The following is a 26969-nucleotide window of genomic DNA, read 5'->3' on the forward strand; positions in this document are numbered from 1 at the left end:
TCAACCGATTGTTGCCCACATCCGCCCGCCCGACTTGCATCACTACTCTGGATGGTTCTGACTTAGAATATGTGGACAACTACAAATACCTAGGTGTCTGGTTAGACTGTAAACTGTCCTTCCAGACTCACATTAAGCATCTCCAATCCAAAATTAAATCTAGAATCGGCTTAATATTTCGCAACAAAGCCTCTTTCACTCATGCTGCCAAACATACCCTCGTAAAACTGACTATCCTACCAATCCTTGACTTCAGCGATATCATTTACAAAATATCCTCCAACACTTTACTCAGCAAACTGGATGTAGTCTATCACAGTGCCATCCGTTTTGTCACCAAAGCCCCATATACAAACCACCACTGTGACCTGTATGCTCTCATTGGCTGGCCCTCGCTTCATATTCGTCGCCAAACCCACTGGCTCCAGGTCATCTATAAGTCTTTGCTCAGTAAAGCCCCGCCTTATCTCAACTCACTGGTCACCATAGCAACACCCACCTGTAGCACGCGCTCCAGCAGGTATATTTCACTGGTCATCCACAAAGCCAACTCTTCCTTTTGCCGCCTTTCCTTCCAGTTCTCTGCTGCCAATGACTGGAACGAATTGCAAAAATCACTGATGCTGGAGTCTTATATCTCCCTCTCTAACTTTAAGCATCAGCTGTCAGAGCAGCTTACTGATCACTGTACCTGTACACAGCCAATCTGTAAATAGCACACCCAACTACCTCATCCCCATATTGTTATTTACCCTCTTGCTCGTTTGCACCCCAGTATCTCTACTTGCACATCATCATCTGCACATCTATCACTCCAGTGTTAATGCTAAATTGTAATTATTTCACCTCTATGGCCTATTTATTGCCTTACCTCCCTAATCCTCTACATTTGCACACACTGAACATAGATTTTTCTATTGTGTTATTGTTTATGTGTAACTCTGTGTTGTTGTTTTTGTCGCACTGCTTTGCTTTATCTTGGCCAGGTCGCAGTTGTAAATGAGAACTTGTTCTCAACTGGCCTACCGGTGAAATAACAAAAAACTCCTCTGCCTATGATTGTCATGCTTACATGCACTGTTGTTAGCAGTTAATCTATGGCCCTAGTTCAAAGAGAGGCAACAGTGTTACTACTCTGGGCATGCATGTGACGTAGTCTATAGTTCGTCATTCTTCTGTACAGGTTTGTCTGCATGACAGGAAAGGGCTGGGTCAGGGTAAAATGAGAGGAATGCTACCGTTACTATGTAAGTCACACAATAGAAGGGAGCTGATTGGCTTAGAAAACAAACCTCTGTTCCCTATCAGTGTTCTGGCTGGCTTTTGTAGAGTCAAATCAAATCCAACTTAATTGAAAGCACATTCAAAGGACACTTTACATGCATGTGTACTAGGTTAGGGCATACTGAGACTCTACAGATGAGAATTCTATGGAAGTCGGACACCTCATTTTAATATATTTGGATATTAACTCTAAAAACAAAATACAGGACCTTGACTTAACAGGCAGTTCAAATATTGTCTTTGTATGATTGTTAGACACTGGTCTGAGACAGCTGCGTTCTTCAATTAAATACAACTATATTTACCCAATCAGGTGCAATTAAGAAATCCATAGCCAGATTATATCAACATCCTCAACTAAAAAAAACATCACCTGCCGCAATACATCCCCCTTTCTGTTGGTTATGTAGGAATGGAGCGATGGTCCACAATTCCACCACTAGAGGGCACAGGGGGACAAAATGGATCCCTGGTGGTCCAAGAGTTAGAAGTCACTGCTTTTGAAGTTTGCATGCATGGAATCTATTAGTGTTGACATGCTAAACTGTAAGTAGGCACTAAAGTGAACTCTCCACTGTAAAGGTTTCTAAGCAAAGCAACCATCTTAAGAAATGTAACTAGTATCTTTGAATATGAGCTAAATATCAGTTCTAGATGTCTGATTCCTGACGCACTGTGGGCCTCAAAATACTTTTGATTTGTCATTGAAGATATCAAACACACCAGCCCATTATCTGTTCACATGATCTCTTCGAGATCTATATTACAAACAGCTTTTGACATTTTCCGGAATATTGTATATGTTAGACTGACCGCATGTCGAAGCAGTGCAGGCGATTGTTTAAATGCTTCAGAGTAAATTTGCTTGGAAGCCATTGAAGATATTCTCTGTTACTCAGGTCAATTCAGAATGTAAAAGCACCACACAGACTTATCAACTGAAGCTCAGACAGACATTAATACAACACACACACACACACACACACACACACACACACACACACACACACACACACACACACACACACACACACACACACACAGTTTCCTCAGGAAAAAGCATCATTTTCAGCTACAATACAACCAGTCAGGAAGCCGGGTGAGCACAGTGCTCTCCTGAGCAACAGTGGAGATACACACACTGGGATGACATTCTACTGAGACACTGTGCATTAACTACACAAGGTAAGAGGAATTAAGATCTTATTATCTTATTATGGTGCACCTCTGATTGCTGTGCCTCTTGCTGTCCTTTCTCTAAATCTTTAAAGCCGATACAATAATGCATATAGCTTTGCATTACCGTTGTGATGGTGTGTTCTGGTTTGCTCTAAAAAACTGTCTCTGAGAGTTCATGAGATATCAAAACGTTTGATTGAGAAGGATACCCTACTGTAGTCTGTCTGTCATAAGTATTATATTGTATCTTCAGAAAGTCCTTTAGATTTATAGCTCATAAAGTCTACCTTGTTACAAGGAAAGAAAAAATTAAGTATGTGCCACTGTGGATTGTTTTGTTGTTCTTCAGAAACAGGTAGATGTTTGTTTACAATCATCTATGGTCTATGCTATAAGTACTTGAAAATAACAAGGTAATACTTTGTACTATTTGTTTGGTACTACAATTTGGTAACTAAATCCTAGGATTTGGTACATACAGGGTCATAATGGACAATTTCAATGTAGGCCTTTTCAGACGCTGACAAGGTTTCTAAGGAACAAAAAGGGAAAAACAAGTTTTATAACCAATATTATATATTTCTAGACAGGGCTAGTAATTCAATTATTTTCATATACCTTTAATGTTTCCATTTACCAGGACTTTAAGAACAACTAGTTACTATGCATTTGCATGGTTATTTCTGGAGAAAAACCTCTGTGTTCCACTTTATAATAAGTGTGGCTATAATACCTGTGCATTATACAGTAGTGTATGAGGACACATTGTTACATAGTAGTCTACAGTACTTAGTGTAATTACATGCAGTGTCAGCAAACTAGTGTCCCAGGTAGCCAAGCACTAAAACCACTTGACCCAATCAATTCTTTCACCGTGAATTTGGGGAGGAATTTTAAGTGATTTCATCAAGACCGATGTTATACCAAATTGTTTATATACTTAAGTGCTTTAGTGAAACAAAATAATGTAGCCAGCCACAGACAGACACCACTTTTTATTTCCTGAGTTAAAAAGAGGGACTTTACATCAAATCTCCTCATAGAGTGGATATTAATTGTGACATGTGCAACATCATTTCCTCCTGTAACGGCTTGTCTGTGGTGTGGCGGAAAGAAGCGCAGGAAGCAGCGAACACGGTGTGGTAATTTTAATCAAACCACAACGTACAAAATAAAGGGCTCCCAACAACAGGGAAAAATACAACTAACAAGCACAGTCGAACAAACAGCTGTCGACACACAGAAAGACAATCCCGCACAATAGGAAGCGGGCCAGCTGAACTAAATAGCCCTCCTAATGACTAACTCAGGGCAGGTGAGAAAACATAAAAAAAGGGAAAAACAAAAAGGGAATCGGTGGTAGCTAATAGGCCGGTGACGACGACCGCCGAGCGCCACCCGAGCAGGAGGGGGCGCCACCGTCGGTAGGAATCGTGACAGTACCCCCCTCCTGACGCGCGGCTCCCGCAGCGCGCCGACACCGGCCTCGAGGCCGACCCGGAGGACGAGGCGCAGGGCGATCCGGACGGAGGCGGTGGAACTCCTTCAACATGGATGGGTCCAAGACGTCCTCCGTCGGCACCCAGCACCTCTCCTCCGGCCTGTACCCCTCCCAGTCCACGAGGTACTGCAGGTCCCCCGCCCGGCGTCTCGAGTCCAGAATGGCCCTTACGCTGTACGCCGGGGACCCCCCGATGTCCAGGGGGGGTGGAGGGACCTCCGGCACCTCATCTTCTTGTAGGGGACCAGCCACCACCGGCCTGAGGAGAGACACATGAAACGAGGGGTTAATACGGTAATAGGAAGGGAGTTGCAACCGATAACACACCTCGTTTATCCTCCTCAGGACTTTGAAGGGCCCCACACACTGCGGCCCCAGCTTCCGGCAGGGCACGCGGAGGGACAGGTTCCGGGTCGAGAGCCAGACCCTGTCACCCGGTGCGAACACCGGCGCCTCACTGCGGTGGCGGTCAGCACTCCTTTTCTGCCTGGCACTGGCCTCCTTCAGTGAGTCCTGTACTGCTTTCCAGGTCTCCTTGGAGTGCTGAACCCAGTCCTCCACCGCAGGAGCCTCGGTCTGGCTCTGGTGCCATGGGGCCAGGACCGGCTGGTACCCTAACACACACTGGAAGGGTGATATGTTAGTAGAGGAGTGGCGAAGTGAGTTCTGGGCTAACTCTGCCCAGGGAATATACCTCGCCCACTCCCCTGGCAGGTCCCGGCAATACGACCTCAGGAACCTGCCCACCTCCTGGTTCACCCTCTCCGCCTGCCCATTGCTCTCGGGGTGATAACCGGAGGTTAAACTGACCGAGACCCCCAGCCGCTCCATAAACGCCTTCCAGACCCTGGATGTGAACTGGGAACCCCGATCAGAGACAATATCCTCCGGCACCCCGTAGTGCCGGAAGACGTGGGTAAATAGGGCCTCCGCAGTCTGCAGGGCCGTAGGGAGACCGGGCAAGGGGAGGAGACGGCAGGACTTAGAAAACCGATCCACAACCACCAGGATCGCAGTGTTCCCCTGAGAGGGGGGAAGATCTGTCAGGAAGTCGATAGACAGGTGCGACCATGGTCGTTGCGGAACGGGGAGGGGCTGTAACTTCCCTCTCGGTAAATGCCTAGGAGCCTTACTCTGGGTACACACCGAACAGGAAGAGACATATGACCTCACGTCCTTAGCCAAGGTGGGCCACCAATACTTCCCCCTTAGACTCCGCACTGTCCTCTCCACACCAGGATGACCCACCGCAGGTAGCGTGTGCGCCCACCGAATCAACCGATCGCGAACATCGAGCGGCACATACATGCGCCCCTCGGGCACCTGCGTCGGCGCAGGTTCCAACACCAGTGCCCGCTCGATGTCCGCGTCCACCTCCCACACCACTGGTGCCACCAGCCTTGACGCTGGAATGATGGGAGTTGGATCGATGGGTCGGTCATCCGTGTCATACAGACGGGACAGCGCGTCGGCTTTAGTATTAAGGGAACCCGGTCTATATGAGATGGTAAACCTAAACCGGGCGAAGAACATGGCCCACCTTGCCTGACGTGGATTCAGTCTCCTCGCTGCCCGGATGCACTCCAGGTTTCGGTGGTCGGTCCAGATGAGAAAGGGGTGCTTAGCCCCCTCAAGCCAGTGTCGCCACACCCTCAAGGCTTTGACTACCGCTAGCAACTCCCTGTCCCCCACATCGTAATTTCGCTCCGCCGAACTGAGCTTCCTTGAGAAGAAAGCACAGGGGCGGAGTTTCGGTGGCGCACCCGAGCGCTGTGATAGCACAGCACCCACCCCAGCCTCGGATGCGTCCACCTCTACTACGAACGCTAAAGACGGGTCCGGGTGCGCCAACACGGGCGCGTCGGTGAACAGTGTCTTCAACTTCTTGAAGGCTCCGTCCGCCTCCGTCGACCATCTCAAACGCGCCGGCCCCCCCTTCAGCAGTGAGGTAATGGGAGCCGCTACCTGGCCAAACCCCCGGATAAACCTCCGGTAGTAGTTGGCAAAGCCCAAGAACCGCTGCACCTCCTTCACCGTAGTTGGAGTCGGCCAATTACGCACGGCCTTAACGCGGTCACACTCCATCACCACCCCCGTGGTGGAAATGCGATAACCCAGAAAGGAGACGGCTCGTTTGAAAAACTCACACTTCTCAGCCTTAACGTATAGGTCATGCTCCAGCAGTCTACCAAGCACCTTGCGCACCAGGGACACATGCGCGGAGCGGGTGGCGGAATATATCAGAATGTCATCGATATAAACAATCACGCCCTGCCCGTGCAGGTCCCTGAGAATCTCGTCAACAAAGGATTGAAAGACGGCTGGAGCATTTTTCAACCCATACGGCATGACGAGGTACTCATAATGGCCTGATGTGGTACTAAAGGCGGTTTTCCACTCATCTCCCTTCTTGATACGCACCAGGTTATACGCGCTCCTGAGATCCAATTTTGTGAAGAGCTGTGCTCCGTGAAATGATTCCACCGCCGTAGCGATAAGAGGTAGTGGGTAACTAAACCCCACCGTGATCGCGTTTAGACCTCTATAATCAATGCACGGACGCAGACCTCCCTCCTTTTTCTTCACAAAAAAGAAACTCGAGGAAGCGGGTGAGATGGAGGGCCGAATATACCCCTGTCCCAAGGATTCCGTGACGTATGTCTCCATAGCCACCGTCTCCTCTTGTGACAAGGGGTACACGTGACTCCTGGGAAGCGCAGCGTTAACCTGGAGATCTATCGCACAATCCCCTTGTCGATGAGGTGGTAATTTAGTCGCTCTCTTTTTACAAAAAGCGATCGCCAAATCGGCGTATTCAGGGGGAATGCGCACGGTGGACACCTGGTCTGGACTCTCCACCGACGTGGCACCTATGGAAACTCCTAGACACCTCCCTGAACACTCCTCCGACCACCCCTGGAGAACCCCCTGTTTCCATGAAATGAGGGGATTGTGACCAGCCAGCCAGGGGACACCCAGCACCACCGGAAACGCAGGTGAATCAGTAAGGAAAAAGTTAATGCTTTCCTTATGACTCCCCAGCGTTACCATGTCCAGCGGCACCGTAGACTCCCTGACTAGCCCTGACCCTAATGGTCGGCTATCTAAGGAGTGCACGGGGAAGGGGGAATCTATCGGCACCCGTGGAATGCCCAGCTTAATGGCAAGTCCACGGTCGATAAAGTTCCCAGCTGCGCCTGAATCAACTAGCGCCCTATGCTGGGAAGAGGGAAAAAAGTTAGAAAATGAAACAGGCAAAAACACATGACCAACAGGGGGTTCTGGGCGAGTCTGGTGCTGACTCACCTGAGGTGACCGAGAAGTGTTCTGCCTGCCTTCTCGACTCCCAGACTGGCTCCTCCAGCACCGGTCGGCCGTGTGTCCTCTCCGACCACAGCTGGTGCAGGAGAAGCCACCTCCTCCGGTGCCCCTTGACACGGCCCCCCCTACCTCCATAGGGGTAGGGGCGGGGGTGCCCGGGGGTGGAACGGGCAGGACCCTCTCCGAACGCCCGCGGGCAGCCAGCAAATTGTCCAACCGTATGGACATATCAATAAGTCCGTCCAGGGATAGATTGGTGTCCCTACAGGCCAGCTCCCTGCGGACGTCCGCCCGGAGACTACACCTGTAGTGGTCTATGAGGGCCCTGTCATTCCACCCCGCTCCAGCAGCCAAGGTCCTAAACTCCAGCGCGAAGTCTTGAGCGCTCCTCGTCTCCTGCCTGAGGTGGAACAGCCGTTCACCCGCCGCTCTACCTTCGGGGGGGTGGTCGAAAACAGCCCGAAAGCGGCGGGTGAACTCTGGGTAGTGGTCCCTCGCCGAGTCCGGAGAGTTCCAGACCGCATTAGCCCACTCCAGAGCTCGGCCCGTCAGGCAGGAAACGAGGGCACTCACGCTCTCCTCTCCTGTAGGAGCAGGCCTGACGGTGGCCAGGTACAACTCTAACTGGAGAAGAAACCCCTTGCACCCAGCCGCCGTCCCATCGTACTCCCTCGGGAGTGCCAGGCGAAGCGCGCCAGAGCCAGACGTCGTAGGAGGAGGAGATGGTTGTATCGGGGGGGTATAGGTGGAGAGAGGATACCACTCCTCTCCCATCGGTCCATCCTCTCCATCACCTGGTCCATGGCGGATCCGATGCGATGCAGGACCGATGTATTTTGTAGGACACGTTCCTCCATCGAGGGTAGTGAAGTGCCCGCTGCTCCTGCTGATTCCATGCTCTTTGTGGTGCGGGATTCTGTAACGGCTTGTCTGTGGTGTGGCGGAAAGAAGCGCAGGAAGCAGCGAACACGGTGTGGTAATTTTAATCAAACCACAACGTACAAAATAAAGGGCTCCCAACAACAGGGGAAAATACAACTAACAAGCACAGTCGAACAAACAGCTGTCGACACACAGAAAGACAATCCCGCACAATAGGAAGCGGGCCAGCTGAACTAAATAGCCCTCCTAATGACTAACTCAGGGCAGGTGAGAAAACATAAAAAAAGGGAAAAACAAAAAGGGAATCGGTGGCAGCTAATAGGCCGGTGACGACGACCGCCGAGCGCCACCCGAGCAGGAGGGGGCACCACCGTCGGTAGGAATCGTGACACCTCCTCAATATTTTATTTAAATAATTAAAATAAGACAACTAGACTTATAGCTTTTAAGTATTACCTACTAAAGAATTTCAAAGTAAAACTGATTAAAGGGATTTTAACACTAGTGTGAAACCCCATGCCATAATCTTCTCCCGGGGTAACTGGCACCCCCGGGGTGGGCCAGTTACCCATACACATGTTGTACTGTCGGTAACTTGAGAAAGCTGTTGGGTAATCGTCTGTGTTTGTATTTAATCGCTGAGTAAAGCCTATACAGAATAGTCTCATTGCAACGGTTCTTATGCTATTAGAATATTCTGTAGGTCCTCAATTACAATGTTACTCTCTCATTCATTCTGGTTTTAGCTGGGGTGTTCTGTTCAACCTTTTCCAGCCCACACTCATATTGAGCTCTTGGTATTGCTAGCCTAACTAGCTTGTTCATATGATCTGTGATCTCTTTCTCTGTTCTAACTAAGTGGCCTTGTGTCCTTGCAGTATTTGATCCCTGAGCACAAGCATCATGCCCATCCTTAAAAACCTTCCAGGGAGGACCAGGAGTAACCATGGGAACAGTGAACTCATCTTGCCCAGGTTAAACTTGGGCCTGAGTCCCTTCGAGGAGGTGAACCTGGAGGAGGAGAGGAACGAGGGCGACCCCCCCATTTTGGTGGGCCGTGGAGCAAAATCCCTCCAGTGCAGGTTGTCGCGAGATGGGGAAGAGGAGGAGAATGAAGTGAACATGGAGAGGCATGGCACCGGGGCCCCTAAAGGGGGAAGACCCCTGAGGGGGACTCTGGAGCGACTGTGCGGCTCTTCCCCCCTGAAAACCCTGGAGAAGTTGGGGAAGGGGCTGCGTATGTCGGGGTGCAGCGTGTGGGGGACCAGCCCGTCCCTGCGAAGCCCCACGGACCCCCACTCGCCCTCGCCAGAGAAAGAGAAGAGGAAGGGCATCCGCAGGAGCTCAGAGGAAATCATGACCCTGCTACGGTAAGTGGGATGGACGGTGTTGATCTAGGATCAGATGCCTTTTTAGATCATAATGAATAAGATTGCATGGACAGGGAGGACCATTTCCACTCTGAGACGCTTTATAAATACGGGTCCAGAGCCACAGTTTAACATAAATGTAATGTCTCTCTATATATACAGTGCCAATAGAAAGTCTACACCCCCTTTAACTTTTTTTCACATTCTGCTGCTTTAAAATGTAATCTAAAAAGGGATTCAATTAATTTGTTTCTACAGATCTACACAACCTAGTCCACATTTTCAAAGTGAAAGAAAGTAACTTTTTCTAAATTATTGATTGTCTTGATTGTCTTCAAACCCCAGAGTTAATACTTGGTGGAAGCACCTTTTGGTAGCCATTACAGCTGTGAATCATTTGGAATAAGATTCTACCAATTTTGCACTCTCTTATGGCAGCATATATCCATTGTTTTTTCCAAAATTGCTCAAGCTCATTTAGTTTGGTTGGGAATGATTGATGAACAGCAATATTGAAACGTTGTCTCTGATTTTCAGGCAATTTTAAGTCAAGACTGTGATTAAACCACTCATGAACACACAACACCTCTTGGAAAGCTATTCTGGTGTGTTTCGGCATAAATATTTGTGTAATTGTCTCTGAAAAATAAAACCCTATCCTAGGGTTAGGTTTTCAGAAGACTGAGGTGGGTTTTACTCTAACTTGGGCTTTGCTACTTTAATATTTATTTTGATCCTGACAAACTCCCCAGTCTCTGCCGATGACAAGCATACCCATAAAAAAAACCCAATTCTAATCCATTTTAGATACAATTTTAAGGCCGCAAAATGTGAAAAGAGTTAAAGGGGGTGTAGACTTTCTGTAGGCACTGTAATATGACTAAGTTAGAAACTATTTTGTAGCACTGTGATAGCTGTAACGAAATGACGGAAATGCTCACAGCATATAGCATAATCATTTCCTAATTGGTTATGTAATGTAAAAATTCACCATGTTTATGTATGGAACTCCCTTTGTTTGCTAATGCTATCTTGTGTACGTAAGCATTGAGTGAATGGCACTACGTATAACCGGGACATTGTTTTCACTTTGACTGTTGCAGCCAGGGAAAGGCAGCCATCAAAAATTCCAATCTGGATTGCTTAGAGCAGGGATGGGCAACTTTGATGGGGGTTGGGGCCACAAAAAAATCAGAACTCCTCATGAGGGGCCGCAGTTTCTCGCAGGTCTGTGTACCCACATCCATACCCACATCCAACCCACAATTGACTATCAGTGACTGACCATCAGTGACTGACATAATGAGAAACCTCTGATGCACAACCAAATTTCGAAATTGCACCTTGTGTGTTCTACTATTCTAACTCGCAACAGTAAGTTGAGACCCTGACTGAGTTCCTGGGAAATTTGGAAATTTAACTGAGGGCCTTCAAAAGGGGGGCTGCGGCCCCCAGTTGCCCATCCCTGGCTTAGAGCTACAATCACCTCACAAGCATTTAAATAACTGCTTATTTATAGCATATGATAGTCTGGATATGGTAGTCACCTGTTAGCATTGAACCTTACAGTATTTGATAACACGTATGTATCCCATTCCATTTATATTTGAGATGGAACCTTAATTCCCACACAATATCTCTGACTCTGGGAATCCACACATAGCTCTTCTCTCTCTTCAATGCCATACTGTGAGGTTGACAGTGTAACAAGCCATAATATAGTTCCTATTCTCTCCTGATGGTTCTCTTCTGCTTCTAGATTTGCAGGGCGGCGGAAGCAGACACAGCGTAGAGAGAGCCTGCCCTGCGGGGACCTGGGCATTGACAGCGAGGATGAGTCTCGCCGCCGGCCCTCCTTCCTCAGGATGGTCAGCCTTAGCAAACTGAAGAGGGAGTCCCTGTCGGACCACAACTCCCAGGAGGCCGAGGAGGAGCTGGAGGAGGAAGAGCCAGTGGTCAAACCTAGGGAACCACTCTCAGGTATACAAGGCGCTCCAAAACAAACCAATCAAGTGGGGAGATATGGTATGTGTTCTGCTGGTCCAGCCAATCACAGGGCACATAATCTGAAACCTCTGAATCATGTAAGGATCAGTGCAGGTTACCTCTGTCTGTGGCATGTCAGTCAGCGTTGTACGTTTCAGTGTTCACATTACGAGTCCAACCTCACTTGAGTCTATTAAGTCGGAAACTCAGGAACTTCCTGGTCAGCTCCTGCAGTACTTCCTCCACCAATCCCACGCTGGTCTCTGATGAGCTGTGAGCGGTCCCCAGATCCCCTCAGTCATCGGGTTCAATCAGCACCAGACTGTGAAAGCAGGAAATGACTGCACTTCCTCCCACTGCTGATCCCTTCAGATAAAACTTAATCCAGAGCAACTGTTCACAGAGCTCCGTAGGGAGCAAAGCAGACAGTCAAAGGACAGTGTAGTATATAGCATGCCCAGAAAAAAAATTGTAGACCTCCACAAGTCTGGTTCATCCTTGGGAGCAATTTACAAATGCACGTTCATCTGTACAATCAATAGTACGCAAGTAAAAGCACCATGGGACCACGCAGCCGTCATACCGCTCAGGAAGGAGATGCATTCCAGAAAATGATATCATGGCTTTAGAAGCTTCTGATAGTCTAATTGACATAATTTGAGTCAATTGGAGGTGTACCTGTGGATGTATTTCAAAGCCTACCTTCAAACTCTGTGCGAATTTGCTTGACATCATGGGAAAATCAAAAGAAATCAGCCAAGACCTCAGAAAAAGCATTGTAGACCTCCACAAGTCTGGTTCATCCTTGGGAGCAATTTCCAAACGCCTGAAGGTACCACGTTCATCTGTACAAACAATAGTATGCAAGTATAAACACCATGGGACCATGCAGCCGTCATACTGCTCAGGAAGGAGAAGCGTTCTGTCTCCTAGAGATGAACGTACTTTGGTGCGAAAAGTGCAAATCAATCCCAGAACAACAGCAAAGGACCTTGTGAAGATGCTGGAGGAAACAGGTACAAAAGTATCTATATCCACAGTAAAACGAGTCCTATATCGACATAACCTGAAAGGCTGCTCAGCAAGGAAGAAGCCACTGCTCCAAAACCGCCATAAAAAAGGCAGACTATGGTTTGCAACTGCACATGGGGACAAAGATCGTATTTTTTGGAGAAATGTTCTCTGGTCTGATGAAATGAAAATAGAACTGTTTGGCAAAAATGACCATCCATTTGTTTGGAGTAAAAAGGGGAGGCTTGCAACCCAAATAACACCATCCCAACCGTGAAGCACGGGGGTGGCAGCATCATGTTGTGTGGGTGCTTTGCTGCAGGAGGGACTGGTGCACTTGAAAATAGATGACATCATGAGGAAGTAAAATTATGTGCATATATTGAAGAAACATCTCAAGACATCAGTCAGGAAGTTAAAGCTTGGTCGCAAAGGGGGTCTTCCAAATGGACAATGACCCCAAGCATACTTCCAAAGTTGTGGCAAAATGGCTTAAGGACTACAAAGTCAAGGTATTGGACTGGCCATCACAAAGCCCTGACCTCAATCCCATAGAAAATTTGTGGGCAGAACTGAAAAACCATGTGCAAGCAAGGAGTCCTACAAACCTGACTCAGTTACACCAGCTCTGTCAGGAGGAATGGGCTAAAATTCACCCAACTTATTGTGGGAAGCTTGTGGAAGGCTACCCGAAACGTTTGACCCAAGTTAAACAATTTAAAGGCAATGCTGCCAAATACTAATTGAGGATATGTAAACTTCTGACTCACTGGGAATGTGATGAAAGAAATAAAAGCTGAAATAAATCATTCTCTCCATTATTAAAATAATTTCACATTCTTAAAATAAAGTGGTGATCCTAACTGACCTAAGACAGGGAATTTTTACTAGGATTAAATGTCAGGAATTGTGAAAAACTGAGTTTAAATGTATTTATCTAATGTGTATGTAAACTTCCAACTTCAACTGTATCAGCATCCTTCAATATGTCAATGTTGATATTTCATACACAATATAGCCTGATGAAAACATGTACTTTTTCTCCTCACTTACCCCACCTGTTCCTACCCATACGGTAATACTCTGTACAAAACAATATACTGAACAGTTTGAAAGGGATTCTTCTATCTGTCCTTCCCTCTCTTCCCTCAGTGCTGGAGATCCTACAGCTGGTCAACCAGAGGGACCTCCTCCTGGCCGACACACACATCCAGGAGCTGGAGCACGAGTGCGAGCTACTGGCCTTCCTGCCACACCCCCCCACGCCTCCATCCACACCCCCAGGAGTGACCCCTCCCGGGTCCTTCGACAACCCCTCCAGCCCCAACGCGTCACGGGACGCCAGCAGGCGCAAGGCCAAGGATGTGGAGCTGCTGTATGAGGCCCTGCAGAAGGAGATGTGGGACGTGGTGAGGGAGTCCCTCCGCCAGCCCTCAGCCGGGCCCAACCTGGGACTGGTGGTGCTGGTCATTCAGCAGGAGGAGCAGGCTGACATTGCCCAGGCCCAGAGAGAGGAGACCCAGACCCAGCCCTTAAGGGAGGGCCTCCAGCCCCATCATAGCCAGAGGCCCCGTCAGCTCAAGCTGAAATGGCGGCAGGCGGTGGCGGAGGCGGCAGACTGGAGCCTGCCGCAGCAGGTGGACACTCAGGCGGGGCAGCTGGCCTTGTACCTGGAGAGGTTAAGGGGACGCATGGTGGACGACCTGGACGCGGCACGGAGGAACGTGGTGTCGGTCTACCCGGAGGAGTTCCAGGCCTTCCAGGTGTATGTACAGAGCTACCACCGGGCGGTGGCCAGACGCCTGAAAATCATTACCAGCTCCCAGCTTCAGATCACTGACGTCTACTCTATGCTGGACTGGTTCTACAACATTTACAACAGGTCAGTGTCAGAAGTCATAACATAACAACATTAAATGTATACACTCTTAGAAAAGAAGGTACTACCTAGAACCATAAAGGGTTATTTAATTGTCCCCTTAGGAAAACCCTATGAAAATGAGCGTATCAATTTTGTCAAGTTGCCTTTTAAAGTGTGTTGCGTTATGTGTATAAACATTTTCAGACTTGTGCCTACATGTCGACTGCATGAACCACGTGATCAAAGGTTATGACGTTTTGACTGTAGTCAACTGCAAGTTTCTGCAGTTTCTCTTCACCAACTTCATCCTGCAGCCATCACCTGCATTGTGGGAGGCTCTATTGTCAACCAATCATTAAGGTGTTTTTGTTTGACCCACGTGAAAGTCCATTAGTATACATTGGATATATACAAATTAATGTAATATAGTTTTTCATATCAAGTTTTTATTATTTCTATTAATGTATTTAAAAACTCCCACCCCCCATTCGGCAATCTAATAGCATATGTAAAATCAATCATGAGATAAACAAAAATAAATGAATAAAAATACATGAAATAGTAGAATAATGAATGAATAATACTGATTAATACATCACATTACATACATCAGAAATAGTTACAAATCATAGAAACTCATTCATGGATGTACAGGTACTTTGGACAATAGTTCAGAAATGAATGTGATATTTGAGACCTCTCTCTCATCAATTGATTGTACAATGTACCCACATATGATTTCAGTTTGTGACTGTGTGATCTGGGGGTTAGAGACATGCTTATTTTGATATTATAAAGAAAAACATTCACAAACAATGGCAACTACGTTGACACTGCCATGTTCATCTAGGAAAACCACAACAGTGTCCGCCATTTTCGGCTGTTGCAGATGCACCTCCCCTGACTGCTCTTGTTGACATTCGTCTACAGTCGGCTACGTTAGCCTTACAACTCAAACGCGCCCATTATCAATTTTTGGTTCCAGTGGAACCCTTTCATTAATACAATGTTATACGTTCTTAGTAGAACCTGTTTCACCACCAAAGGGTTCACCTATGGGGACAAAAATATATATTTTTATATAAGAGTGTAAGATAAGAACATCAAGGAAGTCCATGTACGTGAATATTAACATAGATCTTTACAGGTATTTGTTCAGATCTGAAATGTGAGACTTGACTGGATAGTGACACATAGTATCTCTTCCTCACTCTCCCTCTCGTCTTTTTTAAGGGATGTCCTGGGCACCGTTGGCATGAAAACCCCAATTAACTACTCCCGACTGGAACCCCTACTGCACCAAGACACAGTGGACCAACTGGAACAGGACTGCCTGAACACTGTCAGGGTAAAATCACATTGCTTTTAAAGTGCAATTCAACCTCATATTCATTATCTCCAGCACCATACTAGTGTCTACATGTGTGAAAATGCCGCATTTATATGATCTGTGGTTAAAAAGATAAGAAGAAAGATCTTAAAAAATGCTTCTCTGTTACATCACAGGGATAGAATTAAAAGTAAGAAAAACTGTGATTTTCAAAACCTGTTTCTAGTCACTTTACCCTGCATTCATGTACATATCTACCTCAAATACCTCATACCCCTGCACATTGATCTGGTACTGGTACTCCCTGTATATAGCTCCACATTGATCTGGTACTGGTACTCCCTGTATATAGCTCCACATTGATCTGGTACTGGTACTCCCTGTATATAGCTCCACATTGATCTGGTACTGGTACTCCCTGTATATAGCTCCACATTGATCTGGTACTGGAACTCCCTGTATATAGCTCCACATTGATCTGGTACTGGTACTCCCTGTATATAGCTCCACATTGATCTGGTACTAGTACTCCCTGTATATAGCTCCACATTGATCTGGTACTAGTACTCCCTGTATATAGCCCCACATTGATCTGGTACTGGTACTCCCTGTATATAGCTCCACATTGATCTGGTACTGGTACTCCCTGTATATAGCTCCACATTGATCTGGTACTGGTACTCCCTGTATATAGCTCCACATTGATCTGGTACTGGTACTCCCTGTATATAGCGCCACATTGATCTGGTACTGGTACTCCCTGTATATAGCTCCACATTGATCTGGTACTGGTACTCCCTGTATATAGCTCCACATTGATCTGGTACTGATACTCCCTGTATATAGCTCCACATTGATCTGGTACTGGTGCTCCCTGTATATAGCTCCACATTGATCTGGTACTGGTACTCCCTGTATACAGCTCCACATTGATCTGGTACTGATGCTCCCTGTATATAGCTCCACATTGATCTGGTACTGGTACTCCCTGTATATAGCTCCACATTGATCTGGTACTGGTGCTCCCTGTATATAGCTCCACATTGATCTGGTACTGGTACTCCCTGTATATAGCTCCACATTGATCTGGTACTGATACTTCCTGTATATAGCTCCACATTGATCTGGTACTGGTACTCCCTGTATATAGCTCCACATTGATCTGGTACTGGTACTCCCTGTATATAGCTCCACATTGATCTGGTACTGGTACTCCCTGTATATAGCTCCATTCTTGTGCATTTTATTCCTCTTGTGCTACTATTTTTCTTTTTATTATACATTTTAACTCTGCATTGTTGGGAAGGGCTCGTAAACAAGCATTTCAAGTCTACACCCGTTGTACTTGGCCCGTGGGACAAATAACATTTTATTTAATATTATTTGGAATGTATTTTCTTGCTCCCCAAGTCACCGCAAAACACATACAATAGTGTTTGAAAATCATTGCTTTAACTTTCGATGATATCACCAGGTAGAACCTTTATATATCTTTCTACAAAACAGAAATGCGCCATTTTCACATATGTAGAGACTGGTATTGTGATGGCGATAATGAAAATTAGGTTGAAAAGTGGTGGAATTGTCCATTAATACTGAACACTGTCAGGGGGAAAAAAATCCCACCTACCGAGGTAATGGTTCTGGCACTAATCTAACGGTACTGAAACTTCCCATACTTGTTTCTTGGGTAGGCAATGGACTTTATGGTTGTGTGTGTTCTGTTTATCGCAGGAGAAGGTGTCCACAGAGCTCACTCAGGTTCTGGATGAGGAGGAGAGGCGGTGGGCCCAAACGCTGCACATAGAGGAGTACCAGTCCAATCTGGCCCGCTCTGTCATCCAGGTCTGTCACACTATCACTCACAGACACTACTGTGCATTAGATCTGTAGGTCACCATTGGACATTGTGGCAAACAACTCAAAGACATTTGTAAATCTCCCATTAATATAGGAGTGACCTATTTTGGATGGTTGGATTTTGAAGTTCCTGCTCTGATCAGTATCTGTGCGTGGTTGTTACAGAGACTAAAGGTAGACCTGGACAGATCCACAGCTGTAAGCCAGTTTCTGGGGGCCAGGGTGGCCCGCTGCAATCTTAATGGACTGTCTGACTTCCTATATAGGTGAGGAGAAGATGTGTTTATAAAGACATGGACATTGAGTTCAATCAACAACCTCAATGTGAATCAATATATGGATTTAATTTCATAATGTTACTATGTCCAGTTTCCAGAGAAAGGTGGAGATGTTCCATGAGACCCAGGCTGAGTTTGGGGACCGGGGTGATGGATACGTCTCCAGGACCATCTCTCTGGTCAACTGCTGCCCGCCTCTCAGGTAGATACCCAGACAGAGAAGTCATCTCCTGTGGCATCTATGTTAACTGATGCTCCATTCAAATGCTTATCGAAAACGTGTATTTTTCAGTTGGTGAAGTGGTAAATGAGACGAGAGCGTCTCCAGTTAGCTAGCTAACATTGCTTACAATTAGTTGGCAATCTTGCTAAAGTTGATAAGTAAAATTGTATTTGTCACATGCGCCAAATACAACAAGTGCAGCCTTTACCATGTAAAGCTTACTTTACGAGCCCTTTCCCAACAATGTAGTTAAAAAGTAAGACAATTAGCAAATAGATAAAAAAGAAAATAGTAACACAATAAAATAACATTAACGAGGCTATATACAGGCTATATACAAGGAGTAGTGGTACCGAGTCAATGTACTGGGTTACGAGGTAGTTGGGGTGATTGATTGAGGTAATATATACATGTAGGTTTGGTTAGGTGATTGATTGAAGTACTATGCACATGTAGGTAGGGGTAAAAGCAAAAAGTCTGGGTAGCTATTTGATTAACTGTATAGCAGTCTTATGGATTTGGGGTAGAAGCTGTTTAGCAGACTTTTGGTCCCAGACTTGACTTTCCGGTACCGGAAGATTTTTAGGGCCTTCCTCTGACACAGCCTGGTATAGAAGTCCTGGATGACAGGAAGCTCAGCCCCAGTGATGTACTGGGCCATATGCACTACCCTCTGATGCACCTTGCGGTCGGATGCCGAGCAGTTGCCATGCCAAGGGGTGATGCAGCCAGTCAAGAGGCTCTCAATGGTGCAGCTGCAGAACTTTTCAAGGATCTGAGGGCCCATGTCAAATCTCTTTAGCCTCCTGAGGGGGAAGAGGTGTTGTCGTGTCCTCTTCACGACTGTATTGATGTTTGGACCATGATATGTCCTTAGTGATGTGGACACAGAGGAACTTGACGCTCTACCGTTGTGTCGTCGGCAAACTTAATGATGGTGTTGGAGTCATATGCGGCCACACTGTCGTAGGTGAACAGGGAGTACAGGTGGGAGCTAAGGACGGGGGACCCCATGTTCAGGCTCAGTGTGGCAGATGTGTTTTTGCCTACCCTCGTCAGAAAGTCCATTATCCAATTGCAGAGTGAGGTGTTTAATCCCAGGGTCCTTAGCTTAGTGTTGAGCTTGGAGGGCACTATGTAGTCAGTGAACAGCATTCTCACATATGTAGGTGTTCCTTTTGTCCAGGTGGGAAAGGGCAGTGTGGAGTGCAATAGAGATTGCATCACCTGTGGATCTGTTGGGGCGGTATGCGAATTGGAGTGGGTCCAGGGTGTCTGGGATGATGGTGTTGATGTGAGCCACGACCACACTTTCAAAGCATTTCATGGCTACAAATGTGAGTGCTATGGGTTGATAGTCATTTAGACAGGTTACCTTGGCGTTCTTGGGCACGTGGACTATGGTGGTCTGCTTAGACCCATATGGGAGAGGTTGAAAATGTCTGTGAAGACGCATGCCAGCTGGTCAGCGCATACTCTGAGTACGCATCCTGGTAATCCGTCTGGCCCTGCGGCCACATCAGATTAGCGTCAGAGCCGGTGTAGTAGGATTTGATCTTTGTCCTGTATTGGGACTTTGCCTGTTTGATGGTTCGTCGGTCGTAAGGGGATTTCTTATATGCGTCCAGATTTGTGACCTTCTCCTTGAAAGCGGGAGCTCTAGCCTTTAGATCAGTACAGGTGTTGCCTGTAATCTTGGCTTTTGGTTAGGGTATGCACGTACCGTCACTGTGGGGACAACATCGTCGATGCACTTATTATTGAAGCCGATGACTGATGTGGTAAACTCCTCAATGCCATCGGGTGAATCCTGGAACATGTTCCAATCTGTGCTAGCGAAACAGTCCTGTAACTTAGCGTCCGCTTCATTGGATCACTTCCGTATTGAGCATATCACTGGTACTTCCTGTTTGAGTTTTTGCTTGTAAGCAAAAATTAAGAGGATGGAGTTATGGTCAGATTTGCCAAATGCAGGGTGAGGTAGAGCTTTGCATGCCCCACTGTCTGTAGAGTTTTTTTGCCTCTATTTGCACAGGAGACATGCTGGTAGAAATGAGTTAAAACAGATTTCAGTTTTCCTGCATTAAAATCCCCGGGCCATTAGGAGCGCCGCATCTTCTTGTTTGCTTCTGGCCCTATAAAGCTTGTTGTGTGTGGTCTTAGTGCCAGCATCGGTCTGTGGTGGTAAATAGACAGCTACGAAAAATATAGATGAAATCTCTCTTGGTAAATAGTGTGGTATGCAGCTTATCATGAGGAATTTTAACTCAGGCAAGCAGAACCTTCAGACTTATTTAATATTAATGGTCATGCACCAAATGTTGTTGACAAAGGGACAAATAGACCACATGGTCAAATTAGGTTATCCACATTATTAAGGTTGTAAATGGTTCAAACGGTTTTTCCAAGTCAGAAATATGAGTTTCAGATCATTCTGACACTACCTGAACTCACCAACAGTGTTTGCATTCCACTTTTTGTGTAGATCCTTTGTACAGCGTTGCAGGCAGTGTGACCCACAGAGCAATGAGGAGTCCACACAGAGAGCTAACTCCTCCCTGGACAGGATTGTTAACCAATCAGTGAGGGTTCTGACGGAAAGACTATTTGAGCACATCAGGGTGAGGCAATGTGCTTTTAAAATGTATCCTCCTTTGGTAGGGCGCAAAAAATGTTTTCCTTACAATTTATTGACACAAAACATAAATGTATCTAAACATTCCTTCCCCAACACACAACTTGCCAGTTCCACAGTCATATATGACTGATCAAACACACATGCTCTAACGTTTACACAGATGTGCATTTTACAATAGGAGCATAATGTTCATCACTTCATGTGGGTCAAAGCTGTGTATTTCTGTTCCAGCCGTTCTTTGACAAGCTGGTGAAAAGGAAGTGGCTAAACAACACTGAGGCCTTTGAGGCCATCGAAGCAAGCGTCAAACAACACTTTAAGAAGTTCAGAAGAATGGACTGCCCACCTTATCAGGTCTCCACCAATGACCACACACCTAACACATGATAACATGTTGCACAAAATACATGCAATAACATTTCTAAAAACCTGTTTTCGCTTTGCCGTTATGGGGTATTGTGTGTAGATTGCTGAGGATTTTTTATTTACTTTTTCATCCATTTTAGAATAAGACTGTAATGTAACAAATGTAGAAAAAGTCAAGGGGTCAGAATACTTTCTGAAGGCACTGTATGTTATGATTGAGGGACTGAATGGTTGAGTGGTTGACTGTTTGATTGACAGATACTGGTGGGGGAGATACACAGGCGGGTTTTGGTGGAGTATTTGCGTGCGATCATGCGAGGACGGGTCATCTGCACATCATCAAAGATGAGGAAGAGGATGGCATTCCGGCTGCAGGACGAGGCCAAGCAGCTTAAAGGGCTCTTTAAAGACCTGGTCAGTCATCCCTCTGATTTACAGTCGTAATGACCATAAACAACTACAGTTGAAGTAGGAAGTTTACATACACTTAGGTTGGAGTCATTAAAACTTTTTTCAACCACTCCACAAATTTCTTGTTAACAAACTATAGTTTTGGCAAGTCGGTTAGGACATCTACTTTGTGCATGACACAAGTCATTTTTCCAACAATTGTTTACAGACAGATTATTTCACTTATAATTCACTGTATCACAATTCCAGTGGGTCAGAAGTTTACATACACTAAGTTGACAGTGCCTTTAAACAGCTTGGAAAATTCCAGAAAATAATGTCATTGCTTTAGAAGCTTCTGATAGGCTAATTGACATAATTTCAGTAAATTGGAGGTGTACCTGTAGATGTATTTCAAGGCCTACCTTCAAACTCTGTGCGAATTTGCTTGACATCATGGGAAAATCAAACGAAACCAGCCAAGACCTCAGAAAACAATTGTAGACCTCCTGTAAAAGGAATTCTATATCTTTGATGATAATAATCAAGAATCAATTCACCTTGACTAATGCCCAAGGTTTGTAAGACAATGGGTTAAAATAATTAGGCAAGGACTCAGCTTTCTGCAAAAGGTATCTGTAGCTTTATTCAGAGAACGTTCTGAGGTCAGGATAACAAAACAGTCATTATATAGTTCTTGCTTTCTTACGCACATGCATTTACACACAAACTGTTGGTGACCTGTCTCCCCCACAAACTTCTCACCCTCTTTATCACTCTCCCGAGCTCGCCTGTTTCTTTCCCTCAAGATAAGAAATGCTTTGAAGCTTGCACTCCCAGGACCATGTGTCTCCTGGTGTCCCTCTAATTGCATATACACATTCCTTTCCCTATCACATGGTTCCTGAACTTTCCAGAACTAATCAAACTTATCTATCCCTACATTGATCATTACATTGATTATTCATTAACCATTCTGTATAACTAATAATTCATCATGGTCTATTAATTCATTTACCTTTAATAGATAATTCTCTTATCACCTCCACAAGTCTGGTTCATCCTTGGGAGCAATTTCCAAACGCCTGAAGGTACCACGGTCATCTGTACAAACAATAGTACGCAAGTATAAACCACATGGGACCACGCAGCCGTCATACCACTCAGGAAGGAGATGCGTTCTGTCTCCTAGAGATGAACGTACTTTGGTGCGAAAAGTGCAAATCAATCCCAGAACAACAGCAAAGGACCTTGTGAAGATGCGGGAGGAAACAGGTACAAAAGTATCCATATCCACAGTAAAACGAGTCCTATATCGACATAACCTGAAAGGCTGTTCAGCAAGGAAGAAGCCACTGCTCCAAAACTGCCATAAAAAAAGCCAGACTACGGTTTGCAACTGCACATGGGGACAAAGATTGTACTTTTTGGAGAAATGTCCTCTGGTCTGATGAAACGAAAATAGAACTGTTTGACTATAATGACCATTGTTATATTTGGAGGAAAAAGGGGGAGGCTTGCAAGCCGAAGAACACCATCCCAACCGTGAAGAACGGGGGTGGCAGCTTCATGTTGTGGGGGTGCTTTGCTGCAGGAGGGAGGGAGTGGTGCACTTCACAAAATAGATGGCATCATGAGGAAGTAAAATTATGTGGATATATTGAAGCAACATCTCAAGACATCAGTCAGGAAGTTAAAGCTTGGTTGCAAATGGGTCTTCCAAATGGACAATGACCCCAAGCATACTTCCAGAGTTGTGGCAAAATTGCTTAAGGACAACAAAGTCAAGGTATTGGACTGGCCATCACAAAGCCCTGACCTCAGTCCCATAGAAAATATGTGGGCAGAACTGAAAAAGCGTGTGCGAGCAAGGAGGTTTACAGACCTGATCCAGTTACACCAGCTCTGTCAGGAGGAATGGGCCGAAATTCACCTAACTTATTGTGGGAAGCTTGTGGAAGGCTACCCGAAACGTTTGACCCAAGTTAAACAATTTAAAGGCAATGCTACCAAATACTAATTGAGTGTATGTAAACTTCTGACCCACTGGGAATGTGATGAAAGAAATAAAAGCTGAAATAAATAATTTTCTCTACTATTATTCTGACATTTCACATTCTTAAAATAAAGATGATGATCCCAACTGACCTAAGACAGAGAATTTTTACTAGGATTAAATGTCAGGAATTGTGAAAAACTGAGTTTAATAGTATTTGGCTAAGGTGAATGTAAACTTCCGACTTCAACTTTATCTGAACGCGATAAGATGATTTAGCTCAACACTCCCAACAACTGTTTTGTAAACCCAATTAACCGTTTATGGTCCAAGATAGCACCTTTTATTCTAAGAATATAGGACTACGAATCTTGATAGATGATTTTGGTGCATGATGTTGGTATTAATGTCTATGGGTACGTCCACACAGAGCTTTTGTGTCAGAAAATGATGGATTGCACCTATCTGTTGATGGCTGATGGACAATGAGATGATTGACCTTTGTACTTATGCAACTCGTCCATATGAATTGTTTTACAAACGTTTATAATTACTTATTTTACATAATATTTCCTCTTTCAGGAGTCAGGATCCTCTTGGCTGGACAGTGTCCTTGCTCACCTGGCTGACATCATTCTCCTGGAGGACACTCCGTCCATCCAGATGGAGGTTGCTGTTCTGGTGAAAGAGTTTCCAGACATACGGTAAGGGTTTTCATCATTTTGGGGAATACAGTATTGTGCAAAGTTTTGAAAGTCCAGAGTTGGAAAACAATGAACAAATTTGGCAAATGTCGTTCATTGGTCACCATTTCCTAAATACGCTATGCCACAGTACCCAGAACCTACATGCCACGGTGCAGTTTCACAAAGTGCTGTTTTTGACATCTGGACATATGTAGCCGAATTTAAGTCCACGTATAGAGTTTCTGTTGACACAATAGGTCAGCAGAGAGTGGGAACATACCATTATTAACCCTTTACACTCCTGCCTGTATACAAGTTGAAAATGGCACATTTGGGCACTGATAAACGACTAAATTGGAACGCAGATTCTGTAAAATAACAAGCTATACATGACGTCAGAGCTCTGGCTCTGAGCTTAACAACGCTGTATGGGTTTTGACTGACAGCCGTTCTGAACTTGATCACCTTGCGCGACAAGAAGTTGCCCCCATCCCTCCCACTAATTGGGTAACTTTTGCAAATGTTTTGTTGTCTGACTGAGGGAAATGCTGTAAATTAAGAGGACTATAATAAATACCGCTTTGATGTCATACAAGCAGCCAAACACCCGTGAGTCCAAATGTGCACTTCAGATTTCCATATCATAAAACTCATGTCATATAGAGCGTCAATGTTTAGTTTCACTATGTTTGATGTACAGTTACAAGATGACATGGCGTCATACCCTGGTTTGTTCTGAACAGAATGAGTATATATGTTTGTCTATTGTGAAGACAATTAGCACGGAACAAGCACTAACATTATCTGATTCCCTGAATTGCATTGTGAAACCCTAACGCTGTAATATCGTATTTTATAACCTAGCTAGTCATGTTGGCAATAGAACAAGCTTAAAAATGATGCCCACCTGGCCCAGATAGCAATTTATAATGGACTGTTCTTGGATTACATAAACAACAACAGTAATTGTGTGAGTGCTGGGATGCAGGGTTGTGTTCCAAACAAAAAACCTACAAGTGTGCTTTCTGTAGTTCCTCAACGGCACAGCTAGGAGAGCTGAAAAAAACACCTTATAGTTGAAGACTCTACTTTGAGTCATAAAAGTGCATTAAAATGACTTAGGAACTGTGAACACTTTGGAGAGGTGTGTGGCCACTCTCACACAAACCCTTGTAGTTAGTTTTGGCTTATGTTGCACCTACCCCACATTTTCCAGGAATATTCTTATCATATTACTGAATATATCCAGAGTATTGTCAGATTTTGTTATCAACAAATGCGACGAAAAGTACAGTAAATATAAAATGCACATAAAATCATTGGATTCAGTATTGTGTCAGGTGAACTGTTGCGTCCTCACCTTTGTCCTAATAATTTTCCCATAATCTCCAAACTGTTTCCTTTCAATTGCTACCATGGTTGTGCATATGCATTTCATATTTATTCTGTAAGAAACATTTCAATTTAGCCCTGTCCATATAGGTTGAGTGTACTGGCTTTATTCTTGGAGAGGACCAAGGGGCTGTTTTGAGTGGCAGAGGCTGGAGGGCCCCACAAGGTCCCAGGCCCCTCGTTGTTTGTGTGTTTTGTGGGGTCAGCTAAGGGCTGGCTAGCTGGCAGCGTACCCAATGTGTGACGCATGACCCGTAGCCAGGCAGACAGGAAGCTGCTGCAGAGTACTTCCTGTTCCTGCCAACCTGTGAGAGACAGTCTGGTGCCATGCTCTGGAATCAAAGGAGGGAGCTGGAGCAGGTCAAGACAACCTGGACACATGTTAACTCACTCAGGCACAAGGAGTCTCTGCAAGCATCACTCTTTTGTTTTCTTACTAGCCGCTTGTATTTTCATAGATCAAAGTCTGCCGTTTACCACTGGGACTCCCCCATATATCCATTTGGGGTGAAATATAATTTTAAAAATGATCAATAGATCAACTGAACATAATAAGTCATGGCCCTTTGCTCTACAACATGATTGAATCATGAAGGTTCCTGAAACCACCGAACACACTAACATCGGTCTCTATCTTCCCTCCCTATTTTTCCTTTCTCTTCCTCCCTTCATCCTACCGCAGGAAGAAGCACATCTCCACCCTGCTAAATGTGCGGGGGATGATACGTCAGGCGGAGCGCCAGGAGATCTTGAACGTGGTCCGAGACTTTGAGAGCAGCAACGGCTCTACCCTGCCAAGCAGGGATCATGCCCTCTTCTCAGACATCCCTGTCACCTCTGAGGTGCATTGCATCAACCTGGGCCTCATCCGTGTTGCCATGACCCTCGCCAACTGGTTCTCAGAGGCCCGGCTTCGACGACACCGTAAGAGAAGCCCCAGAAACAGAACCACGCTGCCACCGGAGCACCTGAAAGAGGACAAGGATATGGATTATGATTGACTTCAAGGAAATCGTATGGAGTTGATGCACATAAAGTGTTTGGTAGAACAGAGGCTCGCTCACCTGTTAATCTGTATCCATGTGTGCATTTCTATGACTACTTGATACTGATGGAGCTTTATGATCGAATTTGGATTTTTGGATGTTTGGATTTCTGCTTTAAATAAGAGAGGTAGAGGTTTGTTGATGATGACACTTCGAAGAGTACTCAATCTTAAATTCTGTCATATTACTGTATGTGCTGCGACTACTACAATGGGGCAGAATCACAAACTACTGTGAAACTTACTACTACTGATAAGAAATGCAAAGTCCCCATAGAAACATGAAATGAAATGTTTTTAATTCATCTGTAAATGATCTTCCCACTCATTTACAGACATTTGAATGGAATGCGATAAGAAGAACTTGACA

At 45.5% G+C, this 26969-nt stretch overlaps 1 protein-coding gene across 1 annotated transcript; it reads left to right on the forward strand.

The window, feature by feature from the left end:
- Window positions 1-2302: 2302 nt before the first annotated feature.
- On the forward strand, window positions 2303-26873 carry exoc3l2a (exocyst complex component 3-like 2a). The gene is made up of 13 exons (XM_029700054.1): window positions 2303-2469; window positions 9046-9537; window positions 11297-11517; window positions 13687-14416; window positions 15629-15743; window positions 17460-17570; window positions 17751-17851; window positions 17955-18065; window positions 20572-20707; window positions 20956-21078; window positions 21349-21504; window positions 24059-24180; window positions 26237-26873. Exons 2-13 carry the CDS (start codon window positions 9071-9073, stop codon window positions 26553-26555), a joined length of 2712 nt encoding a protein of 903 aa, XP_029555914.1. The 5' UTR covers window positions 2303-2469; window positions 9046-9070; the 3' UTR covers window positions 26556-26873.
- Window positions 26874-26969: the final 96 nt, after the last annotated feature.

This window comes from Salmo trutta, chromosome 19, assembly GCF_901001165.1.
Source record: "Salmo trutta chromosome 19, fSalTru1.1, whole genome shotgun sequence".
NCBI lineage: Eukaryota > Metazoa > Chordata > Actinopteri > Salmoniformes > Salmonidae > Salmo > Salmo trutta.